This window comes from Mustela lutreola, chromosome 8 (assembly GCF_030435805.1).
Source record: "Mustela lutreola isolate mMusLut2 chromosome 8, mMusLut2.pri, whole genome shotgun sequence".
Classification (NCBI taxonomy): Eukaryota; Metazoa; Chordata; class Mammalia; order Carnivora; family Mustelidae; genus Mustela; species Mustela lutreola.
In genome coordinates this window covers 97,731,824-97,750,266 of record NC_081297.1, presented here as the reverse complement: position 1 = coordinate 97,750,266, position 18,443 = coordinate 97,731,824, and the positions used below count along the sequence as shown (strand labels likewise).

The 18,443-nt window shown below is 35.0% G+C and overlaps 1 protein-coding gene across 2 annotated transcripts; it reads right to left on the bottom strand.

Annotated features, from left to right (window-relative positions):
- Positions 1 to 113: 113 nt before the first annotated feature.
- On the bottom strand, positions 114 to 17,695 carry CLEC2A (C-type lectin domain family 2 member A). Of its 2 annotated transcripts, XR_009356789.1 has the most exons (6): positions 17,008 to 17,695; positions 11,963 to 12,043; positions 8,671 to 8,834; positions 6,900 to 7,003; positions 4,711 to 4,876; positions 114 to 199 (listed from the first exon to the last, which is right to left on the bottom strand). XR_009356789.1 is itself a non-coding variant. In XM_059186163.1 (5 exons), the coding sequence occupies exons 1-5, from the start codon at positions 17,060 to 17,062 to the stop codon at positions 4,768 to 4,770; spliced, it is 513 nt and encodes a 170-aa protein (XP_059042146.1). In that variant the 5' UTR covers positions 17,063 to 17,695; the 3' UTR covers positions 1,854 to 4,767. The 2 variants fall into 2 exon arrangements, 1 of the variants encoding a protein (XP_059042146.1); XM_059186163.1 differs by lacking the exon at positions 114 to 199 and having other exon boundaries at positions 1,854 to 4,876.
- Between the last annotated feature and the right edge of the window lie 748 nt (positions 17,696 to 18,443).

The window sequence follows — 18,443 nt, the reverse complement described above, 5'->3', positions numbered from 1 at the left end:
GGTTGTTAAAATTTTAACACAAAATATTTTAACCATGAAATATTGCCTTTATTTTTAAGTGGAATGTAAATTTATTTCTTTTCTTTATTATTAAAAACCAAAAATCGACCAAGTAAATCTGAAGATCTAGTTGGCTTTATTCAATGACTGATGAACTGGTAGCACCCCCATCTAGCAAGTAAAAAGGAGCTTCAGTGAGCTACAGGGAAAAAAAAAAAGGTTTTTAAAGGCAGACAGGCTAAAACAAGGAAGTCATAAACAACAACAAAGCAAACAAAACAAGACAAAGTAGCAACAAAAGATTATTTGGGGCTATCAGGTGGATTACCTCACTAGTGTTGACCAGAAAATTCTCAACCAGTTAAAATTATATTCCTGAGGAGTTTAAAACTGCAATTAGATTAGGTATTAAATTTTGGTTTGGTGATACAGGCTCACTCTTCTGGGCCTGTTGGCTCTTTTTTAACAATACAAATATAATGCTTTCAAATATTCCGTATAGAAATAATCTTTCAAAATGAGGAAATAAAACTAATTTTTAAACACCCCCCCATTTTTCCATTATTTTAATATCTAAAAAATAATTTTCAATATCTAAAAAATAATTAAATTTAATCTTCTTGTCCTGTTTCTTGGGTTCTAACTCCTGAGCATCTAGTGAAGTAAGAGACTACACACATAGATATAACATTTTTTTTTTCTTCATGGTGGGCTTTTCCGCCAAAGTAACTGTCTTCAATTTTTATCAGAAAGAAATCAAACTTTCAGCTGGTACTAAGTACTCAGATGTTGTCAGCATGAGATGTCTATTTGAGGTAATATAGAATCTTCTTTTTAATGTGATTCCATAATTCATTTCCCTTTAATCAAATTTATATATCATTTATATTTAAAATTATATTACAAATGATTTCACCCCTTAGTTTATAACTGAAATTCTATACAATGTGAAGTTTCTTAATTTCCTTTCATGTATTCAAAGAAAAAGAAAAAGGGAGTGTATTACTCTAAATTACTAAACAAATTACAAAATTAGTTTGTAGCCATGGACCAACACTAAAAATAAAACCTGTATTATGAATCAAATAAAACTTGAACTGAACCAGAATTTAATACATACAACTGTAATATACAGTGGCATCCTAAAATACATTATTTTCATGTTTTCTTGATAACATCATGCACAGATATAATGGCCCATACGTGATTACATGCCAACATTTGCTAAGTTATTTTTGTTCCCATATAATACCAGGGTGAACATCAACTAGTCAGCTTGCAAGAGTCTCTTTTTATTTATCAGAAAGTTTCAACTGTATCTAATTAAGGAAGTAAGCCTCAGTTAAAAATATGCAAGGACATGTCCCCATGTGTTTGTAATATAGATACTCTTTTCCTCCCAGCTTCTCCACCCTACTTTTTCTCATCCACCTACACTCACATTCTCTCCTACATTCATAGATTATGAGTAATTTATAGTTACCTAGTTACTAATAATAATTCGTAGTTACCTAGGCAAGAATTTAAACTCAACTAATCTAATATAGGTGATTTTGGTGTTTTTTGAATGCCCTGCAGAATTTGAATTTTATAACCGCACCCAGATATATGTGATAAGCCTATCCTATTTTCTTGTCCTTACTTGGGAAATAGATTTTTTTTTCCCCAATAATCTATTGTTTGATCGCCTTTGATATTATTACTATAGTTTATATTCAACTGTCTAAGCTTTGTAATATTTTAAATTGAAGTATAATTGACATGTATCCCATTTATTTCAGGTGTATATCATAGTTATGTCATATTTTTGTTTTATTTTTTTCTTTGATTCACAGTTATTAGGGTATAAATTCCTGATGGTTTATAATTTACTATGGTCAACTTGGAGGAGTTAAATAATGACCTTACGTATATAGTGGACACAAACTGTTACATTTATTTTGAAATACAAATGTGCTTTAAATACATGAAATTAATTATTATTTGACCATAGAGTTGAGGGTCCATATCTGGGCTCTCTACTCTGTTCCACTGGTCTATGTGTCTGTTTTTATGTGAGTACCGTGATGTCTTGGTGATCACAGCTTTGTAGTAAAGCTTGAAATCAGATAACATGATGCCCCCAGTTTTGTTTTTCTTTTTCAAAATTCCTTAGCAATTCGGGATCTCTTCTGATTCCATATGAATTTTAGGATTATTTGCTCCAGCTCTTTGAAAAATACTGGTTTTTGAGGAGTTCATTATAGATCCTGGATATCAACCTTTTCTCTGTACTATCATTTGCAAATATCTTCTCCCATTCCGTGGGTTGCCTCTTTGTTTTCTTGACTGTTTCCTTTGCTGTGCAGAAGCTTTTGAATTTGATGAAGTCCCAAAAGTTCATTTTCGCTTTTGTTCCCTTTGCCTTTGGAGACATATCTTGAAAGAAGTTGCTGTGGCTGATATCGAAGAGATTACTGCCTATGTTCTCCTCTAGGATTCTGATGGATTCCCGTCTCACATTGAGGTCTTTTATCCATTTTGAGTTTATCTTTGTGTACGGTGTAAAAGAATGGTCGAGTTTCATTCTTCTACATATAGCTGCCCAGTTTTCCCAGCACCATTTATTGAAGAGACTGTCTTTTTTCCAAACTCAACACACACAAAACAGACAATCATATCAAAAAATGGGCAGAAGATATGGACAGACACTTCTCCAATGAAGACATACAAATGGTTATCCGACACATGAAAAAAAATGTTCATCATCACTAGCCATCAGGGAGATTCAAATTAAAACTACATTGAGATATCACCTTACACCAGTTAGAATGGCCAAATTTAGCAAGACAGGAAACAACATGTGTTGGAGGGGATGTGGAGAAAGGGGAACCCTCTTACACTGTTGGTGGGAATGCAAGTTGGTGCAGCCTCTTTGGAGAACAATGTGGAGATTCCTCAAGAAATTAAAAATAGAACTTCCCTATGACCCTGCCATTGCACTCCTGGGTATTTACCCCAAAGATACAGATGTCGTGAAAAGAAGGGCCATCTGTACCCCAATGTTTATAGCAGCAATGGCCACGGTCACCGAACTGTGGAAAGAACCAAGATGCCCTTCAACGGATGATTGGATAAGGAAGATGTGGTCCATATACACTATGGAGTAGTATGCCTCCATCAGAAAGGATGAATGCCCAACTTTTGTAGCAACATGGACAGTACTGGAAGAGATTATGCTGAGTGAAATATGTCAAGCAGAGAGAGTCAATTATCATATGGTTTCACTTATTTTTGGAGTATAACAAATAGCATTGAGGAAATGGGGAGATAGAGAGGAGAAGGAAGTTGGGGTAAATTGGAAGGGGAGGTGCACCATGAGAGACTCTGAAAAACAATCTGAGGGTTTTGAAAGAGCAGGGGATGGGAGGTCGGGGTACCAGGTGGTGGGTATTATAGAGGGCACGGATAGCATGGAGCACTGGGTGTGGTGCAAAAATAATGAATACTGAAAATAAAAAATAAATTAAATAAAAGAGAAAAATACTGGTGTAATTTTGACCAGAATGGCAATAAAAGTATAGATTTTTTTTTTTAAAGTTCAAGATATCTTCTCATTTTGTTAATGTTTTTCTTCACTGTGCAAAAGATCTCTAAGTTTGAGTAATCTCATTTGTTTATTTTAGCTTTTGTTGCTTTGTCTGAGGACACTGGTCCAAAAAAAAAAAAAAAATTCTGATTTCAAATGGCTTACCATCTCTGTTTTCTTCTAAGAGTTTTATGGTTTCAGGTCTTATAGTAAAGCCTTTCAGTCAATTTGAATTTATTTTTGTTTATGGTGTAAGATAGTGGTCAGTTTCATTCCTTGGCATTTAGTGTCCAGTTTTTTCAACATTATTTATTGAAATGACTGTCTTTTCCCCATTTTATATTTGTACCTCCTTTGTCAGAGGTTAATTGACATATAAGTGTGGGTTTCATTTCTGGGGTGTCTATTCTATTTCATTGATCCATGAATCTGTTTTTGTGCCAGTACCATACTATTTTGATTACTACAGCTCGGTAGCATAGTTTGAAATCAGGGAGTGGGATGCCTCCAGCTTTTTTTTTTTGTTTTTTTTCTTCTTCCTCAAGATTGCTTTGGAGTCTTTTGTGATCCCATACAGATTTTAAGATTCTTGGTTCTAATTCTGTGAAATATGCCATTGGTATTTTGATGAAGATTGCATTGAATCTGTAGATTGCTTTGAGTGAGCTTTATAATTTAATATATAATTCTGATCATTTATCAGTGATTTTTACTGATAGAGTTAGGATCCTTATGGGTGGGTTTTTCCTTGTTTTTATGTCATTGAAGTGAATGTCTTTTCATAGGTTATTCTCTTGTAGCATTTCTTTTCACCAAAGTTATTATTGTTAGTATTTTGTAATATTTACACATTTGGAACACATATATTTCTCTAACTCTTAAGCTAAGTAAATGTTGGCTGGTCTATCAACATAGATCTCTTTAAATTTGCTTAAAATCATTATTGCAGTTGCAGGTCATCTAATTATTTGTGATTACTTTATTTGCTTCTCTTTAGTAGAAGTTTCCTGATTTGTGCTTATAATGGGCAGTTGTGTGTCTTGTTTTGATGAGGTTCTTTCATTCAACAGTTTTTAATTCCTTTGTTTAAAATCTGCAAAATTCAGTATTCAACAGCATAACTAGTGAGAACTATTACCTACCTAGGCCTTTTCTTTATCTCGGAAGTGTGATAGTCATTTTCCAGTTTTTTTGCTCAATTAAAATTGAGGTTTGCTGCAAATCCACTTAATATCAATAAATCCCCTAGAACTATGGACTCCATCAGCATTCAGAAAAGCAAAGGATCCATTCCCACTAATTTCAAACCTGAAAAGAACCATTAAAATTAGTTTGAGAACCACTTACAGCTGTACTCAAGAATAAAATTGAGATTCAAGTACTCTGAAACATTTTACACAAAACATTGAGCTCCATGGTCACTCATCACCATATGCTACACAAAAAAACATCTGGTACATCAAAGAAATGGAAGACTAAATGTAGGTATTTAATTATAATTCTTAGTATAAACTGTAACATTATTTAGAACAATAAATAGAAAGTCAGCTATAGGTATAGATGGACATGGATAAACCATGAATATGGATATAAGTCAATGTCTATATTTATTTATCTATCTATATCTATTTTCATCCATCTATCAGGAGAGACTGTGTTTGCTAAATTGAAAGATCTCTGGAGTTTCTTTAAAGCAGTTTTCTGGCATATTTTCAGCCAATGCTCCTTTCTGGAAGTAAGAAATAAGATTTATATTCATTTGATGCATTTGAAAAATGTACTGAGATAGAAATCGAAGAGACTAATCGCTATATTAATTTTATGGATTTGCTGTTATGGAGTTTTTCCTTTTTTCATAGTAAGTGTAATTTATCTTATCTCACATATTTTAATATTTTTTAATTGGTTCCCACTGTTTATCTAGCAGTTGATGAAATATTAAGGCAGGAGTATGTGGATAGAAAAGAAAAGTCACACAGGTTTATTTTCAGTTATAATAGTATGCAAGTGAGAAAACAACATTACTCAGTAACAGTTAAATAAATAAATAATATGGTTTACAATGGACTTACGGAAAGTTAAAGACAACAATGTGGTCACTTTTTAAAACAGAGATCTTGTGGCATGGATTGCATGGAGCACTGGGTGTTATAGGCATACAATGAATTATGGAACACTAACTACATCAAAAACTAATGATACACTTATTTGTGGAGCATAACAAATAGCATGGAGGACATGGGGAGTTAGAGAGGAGAAGGGAGTTGGGGTAAATTGAAAGGGGAGGTAAATCATGAGAGACTATGGACCCTGAAAAACAATCTGAGGGGTTTGAAGTGGCGGGGATGTGGGAGGTTGGGGTACCAGGTGGTGGGAATTATAGAAGGCACGGATTGCATGGAGCACTGGGTGTGGTGAAAAAATACTGAATACTGTTATGCTGAAAATAAATTAATTAAGTAAAAAAACCCTAATGATATAATGTATGGTGCCTAGCATAACACAATAAAAAAAGAAGAGATCCTGTATAAATAAACTCATTTAATAAAGGTGCGAGTAGGGGCAACTGGGTAGCTCAGTTGCTTAAACATCTGCTTTCATCTCAGGTCATGATCCCAGGGTCCTGGGATCAAGCCCTACATTTCGCTCTCTGCTCCATGGGGAGCCTGCTTCTCCCTCTCCCTCTGCTACTTCCCTTGCTTTTACTTTTTCTCTGTCAAATAAACGAATAAATAAGATACTTGCACTTTCTCTAAAAAAAGAAAATGCAAGTAATACATGTGGTTTGGCTTGAAATTTGAAAAAAAAAATTGAATTTGAATTAGCGAAAGAAGTGTTTATTAGCAAGACTTTGGCAATAAAAATAAAATGAGATAGAGAGGAGAAGGGAGTTGGGGGAAATTGGAAGGGGAGGTGAACCATGCGAGACTATGGACTCTGAAAAAATGATCTGAGGGTTTTGAAGGGGCGGGGGGTGGGAGGTCGGGGTACCAGGTGGTGGGTACTATAGAGGGCACGGATTGCATGGAGCACTTGGTGTGGTGCAAAAAATAATGAATACTGTAAATAAATAAAAAATAAATTTAAAAAAATGAAATAAGAAACAAAAATAAAACAGAAGAAAAATTTCACTGTGTATCACTTAAAGTAGAAGGAAGATAGGTTGCTCTAAGGTATGTTTCGATGTGAAAGGGCACATGTCTCAGGGTGAAGACTAAGAAAGGTAATTGCACATAGATAATAGAAAAATTTCTTTATAATAATGCACTTAAAATTATTTAAAATGTTTGCATATCAGAATAAAACCTTTCCTACTAAAATTGAAACTCACCAAGGGTTGAATATGGTACCATTTGTCCATTTCCAAGATTCTCCTTGTTTTCTGTTCAATCCAATCCAGTGCATAAAAGTTCCTGCGTGTCTCCTCAAAAACTCCTTTCACAAAAATCAGGGTATTATCCATTACATAATATTTTAGATCACATTGCTGAACACACTTCTCATCCCAACCTTCCTATCCTTATGGTTTACATCCTAATCTGCATGACCTAATGCTTCTTCAGCAACAAGTAGGGATATTAGGTTAGTTTATCAGAAAGATTTTCACTTTGCTCTTTCACTTCTTAAAAATCTGTAAGCAATAGAGTGACTTTCATCAAGTCATTGCAATTTTCTGAACTGCACTGTCTCAAATTATCTTTAGGGGTAATTTCTATCTCTCAAATGAGAAATTGATGAGGAAAACGTATTTGAATTAATTTCCTCCAAACTGGGCCAACAGTATGTTTTAGTCACAGAGTGAATGACGGAGACTATAAACTGATAAGATGTTTGTGTGTGTTTGGATGACAAAATCAGGAGCTGAGCATTTTCTCTAGGAACTGATACAGAACGTTTGTAAGAGTGACAGAGAACTAATGTTTCCATTTTGTTTTATGAACAGGTCCTCTCTCAAAAGTCACAGAGGAGGTATTTCAGGGGGAAAGTGTTTAATAGAAAGTATAACGACTGCTAAAAATAGGAAAATTCAGTCATAAACTACATTTGATCCTTGAACAATTCTGCCATGCAGTTGAAAACCTAAGCATAACTCTTGATTCCCCCCAAATTCAACTACTAATAGCTTACTATTGACACAAAGCATTATTGCTAAGATAAGCAATTAACCCATATTTTGTATGCTATATATATTATATACTGCTTTCTTACAATAAAGTAGTAAACTAGAAAAAACAAAATGTTGTTCAGAAAATCACAAGGAAGAGAAAATACACTTACAGTGCTGTACTGTTTGCTGAAAATAATCTGCATTTAAGTGGACCTGCACAGTTCAAGCCTGTATTGTTCAAGGATCACCTAACTGTCCTTTGAGGAGATACCAAAATAAGAATGTTATTGCTTCTTTAGGTTTTCTCATATAATCAGAAAACAAACTAACTTCTGGATGATTATGATTTATTGCAATAAAAATATATTGAATGATAGATTTCATTTCTCTTCTCTTGGCTCCTTGCTATATAGAGTTTAGTCAGCTCTCTTTATAAAGAAACATATTCTCTCATCCAGTGTTCCTAGAGCCCAAGTCCCTCTTCTTCGTGTTTTTTCACTTCTGTCCGTGGTCTTATGTTCTTCAAACTGCTATTTCCCTCAGATCCTCAGCCTAAATTCTAAGAGCCATATCTATTTTTTGGTTTTAATTTTTCCAGGCCATTCTTGGCAGAATAAAAATTTAAAGGTATTAAAAACTACCCATTTAATAATTTAAGAACATCAAATAAAGTCAGTTAGCTATATAAACAGCATGCATTATTATTAATGACATAACATCACCAGCTAATTTGACTAAGTTCAAATCCCAGTTCAACAAGTTCTGGCTGTGAGACAATGGCTATGTTACATTATATCTCTGTGCCTAACTGTCTTCAGCTATAAAATACAGGTATTTTCATATGTACTTCATAGGCACTGGTTAGTTTACATGAGTTTTATAGTTACACTTAGAACACTGTCTGACATATATTTTCATATTCACTTTTACCATTTTTATTCTCTTTGTACAAACTTAAGCTCTGAAATGGTTAAGAACTTTCCCCTTTTCTTACCATATCCTCTTGTGTATCAATATGAGCAAGTTCTGATCCCTGTGAAAGGCAAAATTGTTCACTGGCTGTCCAATTTTTGGTATCACTGGAAAAATAGAAACACTTTTTTCTTACTCCAATCCATTCACCTGAACACTCCACAGTTTTGGGACATTTGAAAAATACTGGAAATATTGAAAAAAGAAAGAAATTATCAGATTAAAAAGTAAGTTAAAGAGTATTTCTTTCATTCTGATGAATCAGGTTTATTTTTACTCCTGTGGTTTGCAGTCTGTAAAATTAACTTCACTCATAGGATGATGGACAAATTCAGTTCAGCTGTCTGTAAGGAAAACCACTTAATGGTTGGGCAGTCCATAGTTTATCCAATTTCCCTGGCTTCTACTTTGAAGAATGGAACTACTGGCCTCTCATAGTCTATACTGACATCCTCCCAAAAACAATGTATAAAATTTAACAACTGACAAAAGTCCTAGAGACATAAATACAAATTAGGCCTCACAGACTAGGGTAAGAAAGCTCACCTTTACCTTGAGAAATAAAATGCTTATAGACAAGAAAGGTCATCCAAGATAGGGAAGTAAAACTCACTGTACATGACAACAAATCATTGGAATATGAGTTAGTAAAACATTTGTTCTACTTCACCAATATTCAGTGCCAAAGAAGCTGGAATCATGAGGAACTGATTTCTGCATAGAGTGTTTTGAAAATTTTCTTTTTCAAGGTTTTATTAGGTGTTGAGTAATCAGAATAAGATAAAGTCCTTACCCTTCAAGTGTTTGAACAAGGTAATGTAACTAGCAAAGAACCAAGTAAATGTTCAACTGTCAGGTCAACTCCAAAGCCTTTTCTCCTCATTTGCCATGATGTATAATACATAACGTTTTATTTATTTATTTAAATATAAATATATATATATATATATATATATATATATATATATACTTAAATATATATAAATATTTGAAAGCAGATCCAGGCTACCATACCTAGGTAATGAAATATATTGTGTTTCAATTTTTTAAATTAATTAATGAATGAATCTAAAGGTTTCTTATAGAAACACTTCTTTATAAATATTTAAACTCTGGGGCACCTGCTGGCTCAGTTCAAAAGTGCTTGGGACTCTTGATCTCTGAGTCATGAGTTCCCACCCCACGTGGGGTATAGAGGTCACTAAAATAATAATAATACTAATAATATAATTATTTAACTACTAGATATTTAAATATCAATAACATTGAGCTCCAAGGACGCTATAATGACAGAAAAAGCTATATGCAAGAACAGTACTGGTACTCTGTGAATGACAAAGAAAATAAAAATCAAGAGTGCTAAATGTTATTTTAATGTAAGTGCCAACTTAAGTGTTATATTAAGTGAAACATGCATATGGAAAATAAAATTCTGAGACTATTACATGGATCAGGAATTTTAAAACCCATCTTTGAATTATTTTCACAAAATGAGCCATTAATGTCCAGAAGAAAATTAGTATCTTCATTTTTACATATCTACTCCAATAGACAAAATCACCACAAATCACTTGTGCCTTTATTTCATTTTTTTTTCTTTTAACATAATACATATATCATGGAACAACTATTAGTAATATAACTTAATCTTAATCCAAGAGAAATAAGAGCAAAGAGATACTGCAGCTATATAGGCTTTATTGCAAGGTGGTTAAAATACGAGGAATTAGAGCCAGCCAAACAAGAAGAGTCTCAATTCTGGCTCTGGAATTTGTTATTTGTGAGAGGCAACTTACTCACTCTGGCTTCTATTTCTTTGCCTGTAAATGGATTTCATAATTATAGTTGTTCTTGTTTTTGTGAGAATTAAATATAATAAATATAGTATAATTAGCATTGGTTCTTCAACTGTTGCAAAGTATGCTCCATTAAAAAACATAACTAATGCTGTTGTTATCTGGTGGTCACTTTAGAATTTATTATTACTATACTTCGCTTCTCGGCCTTTTGGCTAAGATCAAGTGTAGAATTTATTATTACTATACTTAAAGATTAAGAACGTCTATAAATTTGGGAACATAACTGTAATGTGAGATTTAGGATATTTAGTTTTTGTTTTTTGTTAAGCGATCTCTACACCCAATGTGAGGTTCAAACTCATGACTCAGAGATCAAGTTGCTTGCTTTACTGACTAAGCCACCAGTGCTAGTTTTTAATTTTCTTTTTAAATTGAAGCATAAATATATTAATTTCAGGTATGCAACATAGTGATTTGTCAATTTTATATATTACAAAATGCTCACCGTGATAAATATAGTTACCATATGTCACCTTACAAAGTTATTATATTCTTGACTATATTCCTGATGCTGAATTTTTAATCTCTGTAACTTATCTATTTTATAACTAGAAATTTGTACCTCTTAATGCCTTTCACCTATTTTGCTCATTCCCTCAACCCCCTCCCTCTGGAAACCATCAGTTTGTTCTCTGTATTTTTGAGTCTGAGTCTGTTTTTTGTTTATTTTATTTTACTTGCTAGATTCTACATATAATTGAAGTAATATGGCATATTTCTTTGTCTTGCTTCACCTCACACAATACCCTTAGCTCTATCCATGTTGTCACAATGGCAAGATTTCATTCTTTTAATGTCTGAATAATATTCCATTATGTTTATATATCATGTCTTCTTTATGTATTCATTTACAAATGATATATCCAATAAGGAGTTAATATCCAAAATATACAAATAACTCATAACCCCAAATAATCCAATTAAAAAATAAAGAGAGGACCTGAATAGATATTTTTCCAAAGAAGACATGCAGATGGCTAACAGACAATAAAAGAATGCTCAACATCGCTAATCATTAGGGAAACTCAAATCAAAACCATAATGAAATATCACCTCATCCCAGTCAGAATGGCTGGTATCAAGAGAAGACCCAAGAGCATTTTTGAGAGGGGCGCCTGGGTGGCTTAGTCAGTAAAGCCTCTGCCTTCAGCTCAGGTCATGATCCTGGGGTCCTCATCCTCTCTCTCTGCCACGCCCTCTACTTGTGTTCTCTCTCTCTCTCTCTCTCTCTCTCTCTCTCTCTCCCTCTGTCAAACAAATAAAATCTTTTAAAAAAGAGTATTTTTGAGAGAGACAAGGAGTATGGTAAAACCTGCCAAACTAGTAGGAACCTGAGAATTTGTCTCTATAAGAGCTTTTTGTTACTTCAGAATTGAGAGATCTAGGATTAGTTTTGAAGGATTGACCCTAATGGGCACAAAGAATCATAGAAAGTTTATGAGCTCAGCCACTCACCTGCTATCACAAGAATGACCACTATGAGAAGTATGATGCACATACAAAGGTATAACATCCAGCATTTTTCCAACTTGCAAACTGAAAAATAAATAAATATCTACTGTAAAATTTGCAGAGAAACCCTGCCTGAATATTTTCATTTATTCTCCTTCATAATAATCAATTTTAAATATCTCATTAAAAGCATCTATATTAGGTGCCTGGATGGCTCAGTGGGTTAAGCCTCTGCCTTTGGCTCAGGTCAGGATCTCAGGGTCCTGGGATCAAGGCCTGCATCGGGCTCTCTGCTCATGGAGGAGCCTGCTTCCCCCTCTCTCTCTGCTTGCCTCTCTGCCTACTTGTGATCTCTCTCTTTGTAAAATAAATAAAATCTTAAAAAAAAAAGAGTTTTAAAAAAAGCATCTATATCATAAAGTAATAAGGGATACAATGGCCTTATAAAATGCAAAGATGGAAAGTACCAATGACCACTGTAGCTGTTCAGAGGAGGAATGGTGGAAAAGATCACTTAGACTGGTTGAAAGGAGGGAGGAAAGGCAAGGTTATCTCAAAGGTAGAAATAGTGTGAATGGTGTATTGTAGTCAAGAAAGTATAACATTCAACAAAAGGGTTATGATCAGACAAATGGCTACGAAAGATACACAAATCAACAAAATCAAAGATGGGGAGAAAGTAAAGTCATAAGGTCATTTGACAGAAGAAACATGTAAGATAAATCATTTTCTTTATTCTTAAGCAATAGCGGGAAATTTAATGCATTTAAACAAGAAATGCCAAGATAAAAGCAGTAATTTGTGGTAAGCAGAATGAATTAGAGAGGGGATTTGGCACTCATGGAAATGTTATGAGGTGAAGAAAAAGAAAAACAGTAATAATTTTAGGGCTGCCTGGGTGGCTCAGTGGCTTAAGCCTCTGCTTTTGGCTCAGCTCATGATCTTAAGGTCCTGGGATCAAGCCTGGTGTCGGGCTCTCTGCTCAGCAGGGAGCCTGCCTCCTTCCCTCCCCTCTGCACCCCCTTCCCCGCTTGCCTCTCCACTTGTGATCTCTGTCTGTCAAATAAATAATAAAATCTTTAAAAAATAATAATTTTAGCAGTGATTAAGATCTTTTTGTTTGACAAATTATTGGCAGATGTAGAAGGAATGTTTTCCATCCACACATTTAAATGTCAGAAGAAAGGACTTGGGGAGGCAGAAAGATGGCAGAGTAGGAAGACCCAAGTGTCCTCTCATCCCATGAACACAATCAAAGAACTATCAAATTATCTTAAATACCCTATAAGTCTACCTGAAGACTGACAGAACAAACTTGTAGAGAGCAAAATGAAGTCTCTCATGTTAAGCAGATGATGACCTATGACAACCTGTGACACAAGTACTTAAAGGTACAGCATCTATGAGGGGCGCCTGGGTGGCTCAGTGGGTTAAAGCCTCTGCCTTCGGCTCAGGCCATGATCCCAGGGTCCTGGGATCGAGCCCTGCATCGGGCTCTCTACTCAGCAAGGAGTCTGCTTCCACCCTCTCTCTGCCTGCCTCTCTGCCTACTTGTGATCTCTGTCAAATAAATAAATAAAATCTTAAGAAAAAAAAAAAAAGGTGCAACATCTATGAGATATCACTGGGACCAGCATCAATAGACAGTCCAGAATTGATAAGAAACAGGTCTGTGGAGGCCTAAGACCAATTAAATCCGCTTAAAAAGGAGAGAATTTTTGCAGCACACTGTCAGACTCAGCAGACATGACTTCTCCATGTGACCACTTAAAAAGGCAACTTCAGCTGCTGAAGGCTCCACCTGACTGATCTCAACGAAGTGAGATTCTTCCCTGCTTGAACATAAAAAGCAGTAAGTGCCAAGAGTTGACTCAAACCAGATAAGTCTCATCTCAACTGTGCACCCATAGACGGACATTGTGTTTAGTTTATTAACTTCCTATACCCTTTCATTATATTGTTTTTTGTCTGGTTTATCCTATGTTCTGCTCTGTGTGCTGTGTAAGGAGCCAAGTTTAATCACACAGTGAAATGTCATTGAATTTTAAATCCTGAACCTGCTTTATAATTGTGATTAGCTTTGCTTTATGATTGAATAAAGTCGACATTGTGGAAAGACACAACTCATGTGTGCACCTGCATGCCGTGCTCATGACAAAACTCCGTAACTAAAAGGACAGAGGATGTCACATCGAAGAAGGTCAGATATGTGTTTTAGAGGAGAAATAGATCATGGGTGCCATGAAGGGGAGAGAGATGTGGTTGTAGAGAAGGACAAGAGAGAGAGGAGCACACAGGGGATTGCATAAGAACATTTCCCCAAAGACACTGGCTTGCAAAATCAGAGAGGCTGAATTTTACGAATTCTTGCAATGAGCGGAGCTTAAAGCCTGGAGTTTTAAAGGTCCGCTGGCTTGGCTGGAATACAGCACAGGGTACTGTGCTGCTCCTGAAGAGGAGGCAGGCAAACAATCTGGGGGCAGACAGCATGGAAACTATGATCTCAAGAATTCCAGGGGCACACAAAGGGAAGATTATTCACACTTCTTGGAACTCATCCCTGAGAGGCAACATTCATGAGAATGCATCTCCTGGAACAAAGGAGCTGGCTGTTGCCAGTTACCTACCCACACCTTAGTATAAACTCAGTGGTGTGTAAACAATGAATCTTGGAACACGAAAAAATAAAATTAAAAACAACAACAACAACAACAAACAAACAAAAAAAAACCCCCAAAACCCAGCACAGAGCCACCTATAAGAAGCAATGCAGTACCAACACTGGTTGCCTAACTTCCTTACACCAAGCTCCACACCCCTGCATTCTGATGGAACTGCCCTTTTCAGTCACACTTGCCTCAGTCCCAGTGCAGTGGGCCCTCGTCCAGAAGACCAGTGCAAAGCCCTGAGTACCCAATATTTCCCAACAAGAGAGTTCTGCAGGGCTTTAGTTCCGGTGGAGTTGACAGCAGGTTTCATTTTACAAGCAAGCCAGAGCACATCTAGTTAAAACTCGCTGCATTTTGTATTTTTGTTTGATTCTACTTTCTGAGAAATTCATTTAGAGAGGGTCTATGAGTAGCAATTACGTTAAATTTTTACATCTGAAAAATTTCCCCCAACATCTGATAAACTGAATTAAAAGCCTGAATTTAAGCATTTTCTCCTTTATCAATGTGAAGAATTTGTTCTATTCTCTTTATGCAGCTGCTGTTGCTGATGAGCGACCTGCCATTCGGAGAAGGATTTTCACTATCTCGAAGTTCATTTGGCTTGTGTGGTTTTGTGAGGCCTTTCAAGATTTTCTCTTTATTCTTGATGTTTTGAAATTTAGTATAAGTCATCAAATTATGAAAAATTTTTTTAACCTTTCTGCTCAGCATTGTGTATGCTTTTTCAAATTCTAGGCTCATATTTTTCTTCACTTATGATATTTTTTCTTCGGCTACTGCTAGTACATCCATCCCCTTACACTTCACTCTATCCAGGACTCCCTTATACACCACACCTCTAAACTTTTTAAAAACCTAATTTTTTTTATTTTTCAATGATATCAAAGAGACTTATTCAGTGGCATGAGGATACAAATTCTGATATGAAAAATCATTCTATTAATTCATCCTTGAACAAGTTCTTTAGTGTACAAAAAAATAACAGTCCACAGATATCTGCTTCCACCCTTAAAAAAAAAAAAAAATACCTAGAGAGAGTGCCTGGGTGGCTCAGTGGATTAAAGCCTCTGCCTTCAGCTCAGGTCATGATCCCACGGTCCTGGGATCGAGCCCCGCATCGGGCTCTCTGCTCAAGCAGGGAGCCTGCTTCCTCCTCTCTCTCTGCCTGCCTCTCTGCCTACTTGTGGTCTCTGTCTGTCAAATAAATAAAAAAAAAAAAAAAAAAAAAAAAAAAAAAAAAAAAAAAAAAAAAACTAGGGAAAATACAAAAGTGAGGGAAAGACACACAGACTTGAGAAATTACAGGAAGCACTGCTAGAACCCCTTGTGGAGATCCAAGGCTACTCTATGTGCGTGTGCGTGTATGTGTGTGCATGAATGGTGAGTGAGTGGTAAGGCTCCAGGCTTGCAGTTGGGAGATGCAGCAGTGTAAGCAGACAAAATACAAAATGCATTTGAGGAAACTGTTTGCTTTTTGCTTTTGCTTTCTTCCATCTGGCCTTTGGACAATTATTGCATGTTCTACAACCCAAAAGCCACCTAGGCCTCCTGAGTGTATGTGATGAGTACTCAAAATCCATGATGGAGAGAAAAACTGAATTTATTTTATTGTAGTAAAAAAAAAACCAATAAAATATTTTATAAAAAATTAAATAAAAATAAAATAAATTTAGCACTTGAACCACTCCTAAGTGAATAACCATGGCATTACATATATTTACTAAAGAAATAGTCTTCTAATTAAAATTTCTCAAAATTGAAATTGTCTTGTAAAACAGAGATATTATCATTAAAAATATTCTAGTATAGAAATTTCTGCTAGACTCAATCTTTGCACTTCTTCAAAAGCCCCTTTCAGCCTCTTTATCTTCAAGTCACTTCCAGATTTTCTCTATGTCTATTTCCTATAATATCAAGATGATGCTGGGGAAACAACAAAAGACACTGGACACCTAATGATTCTGAAAGTCAAGTTGACCCAAGCACAAACATTTAGAAACATCTTCATTCACTTCAGCAGGATATTAGCTATTTCTATCCATCCTTGGTCTGTGCTGGTTGAGACAGAGAAAGCAATCTTGGTTACAGGATTGGGTAAAACTGTGGTAAATAAGTTCTCTTTGCTGTAAAAGTACATTTAAAAATTTATTGGGGTGTAATGCACACACCATAAAATTCACCCCGAATATCTTCATACATACAAGCTTATACTCTAACAGAAACAAAATTCCATACCTTCTCCTAAATTTTGCATTGTTTTACAGAAGTGCTTTCTCTGCCTCATAAACTTTAATAGTTTTCCTCCTTATGAGGTCAGCATTATTAGGCTTTCCTGTATTTGGTTTGTTTTTTTCTCCCTCACCCAAAAGAACTTACTTGTCCTGGGTTTCCAGTTATCATGCCTGCCATCATGCTGCTCTGGGGTGACCATGGCAACTGTGGTGATTGATCCAAATCAAAGAAAATAACTAGAAGGACTTACAGACGTGGATCACAAAAAGCCGAGCAAGCTTTCTGTATAACAGGAGCAAAACAACTGACAACACATTCATTTAATCCAAGGAGAAGCGGTGAGTAATCAGTCTTATCAGTTCAGATCGAGATAAAAGTGAACACATCATTAAAAATGGAAAATCATCCAAAAGCATGTTTGCATAAGAGTATCATAAAATTGGCAGAATATTTTTGTCCACAAATAATAAAAATGTCCTGTGTGCCATATTGTGTGGAACTCACAGAAAAAAAATGTTCATCTTATTAAAACACTCCTTACTATTTCTTGGAATCATCTCACTTATCATTTTTATAAAAAGTCAAATCATTAATAGTAATTACACACACACACACACACACATTATTCGTTCTGTATAGGTTCAAGTGCAGTTATTACATGATTTTGAGAAAGCTATTTAGCTCTGTTGCTCAGTTCTGTAAAATTAAGAGTAAATTATACTTACCTATAGGTATGTTGCAATGGTCAAACGAGATACTACATGGAAAATACTTAGAATAATGATGCCTGGCATTTTTGTCAAGTGTATCTATTTCAATCATCTATCTATCATCCATCTATCGTCTATTTATCTATCTACACACATATTATGGTACATCATCACTTTAAAATCTACTCATGAATTTTACAGCATACATATGAACAAAAATAGAGCTATATATTCCTTGAAGATTTCATGTATGAAGCTGTATTATGTTTTTAAAAATTTATATCTATAAGTCATTCATTGGTTATATCAATGATTTACTTTAATGATGAGTCAACATTTCTCTCTGGATTTGCCACACAAATTTATGCAGTTATGACAACTTAATTCTATGTATACCTCAACTTTCTGTGCAGAGCTAGCCCTCTTTCATTTCTGTAAAATTGAGAAATTTATATACAGATACTAGCAACCATTCCCTAAGTTTTATTTAATCATGCTAGGATGGTTGGTCCATGCTTTATGGACTTTGGGAAAGAGCCACTTTTGGAATCAGAAAGAACTGATTCTAATCTTGGGTCTAGAATTTCCTTTTTTTTTTTTTTTTTGGACTTCTGGAAAGTTACATTGAACTCACCTCATTGGATATTCTTTATTGGTGTTGTAGAAACACCTATATTCCCCATTCTGTTTGGAAGTCTGTTAAATGAGATGACAAAGTATACTGGACACAGAAAGGGCATAGAATGTATTCAGTGAACTTGAAGAACTTTTCTTCCCTTACATGCTCTTTTACAATCTTACATACACATATATTAAAGCACTTCACATTTTGCATTGCAATTACTTTTTTTGCCCCAAGCCCAACAGGAG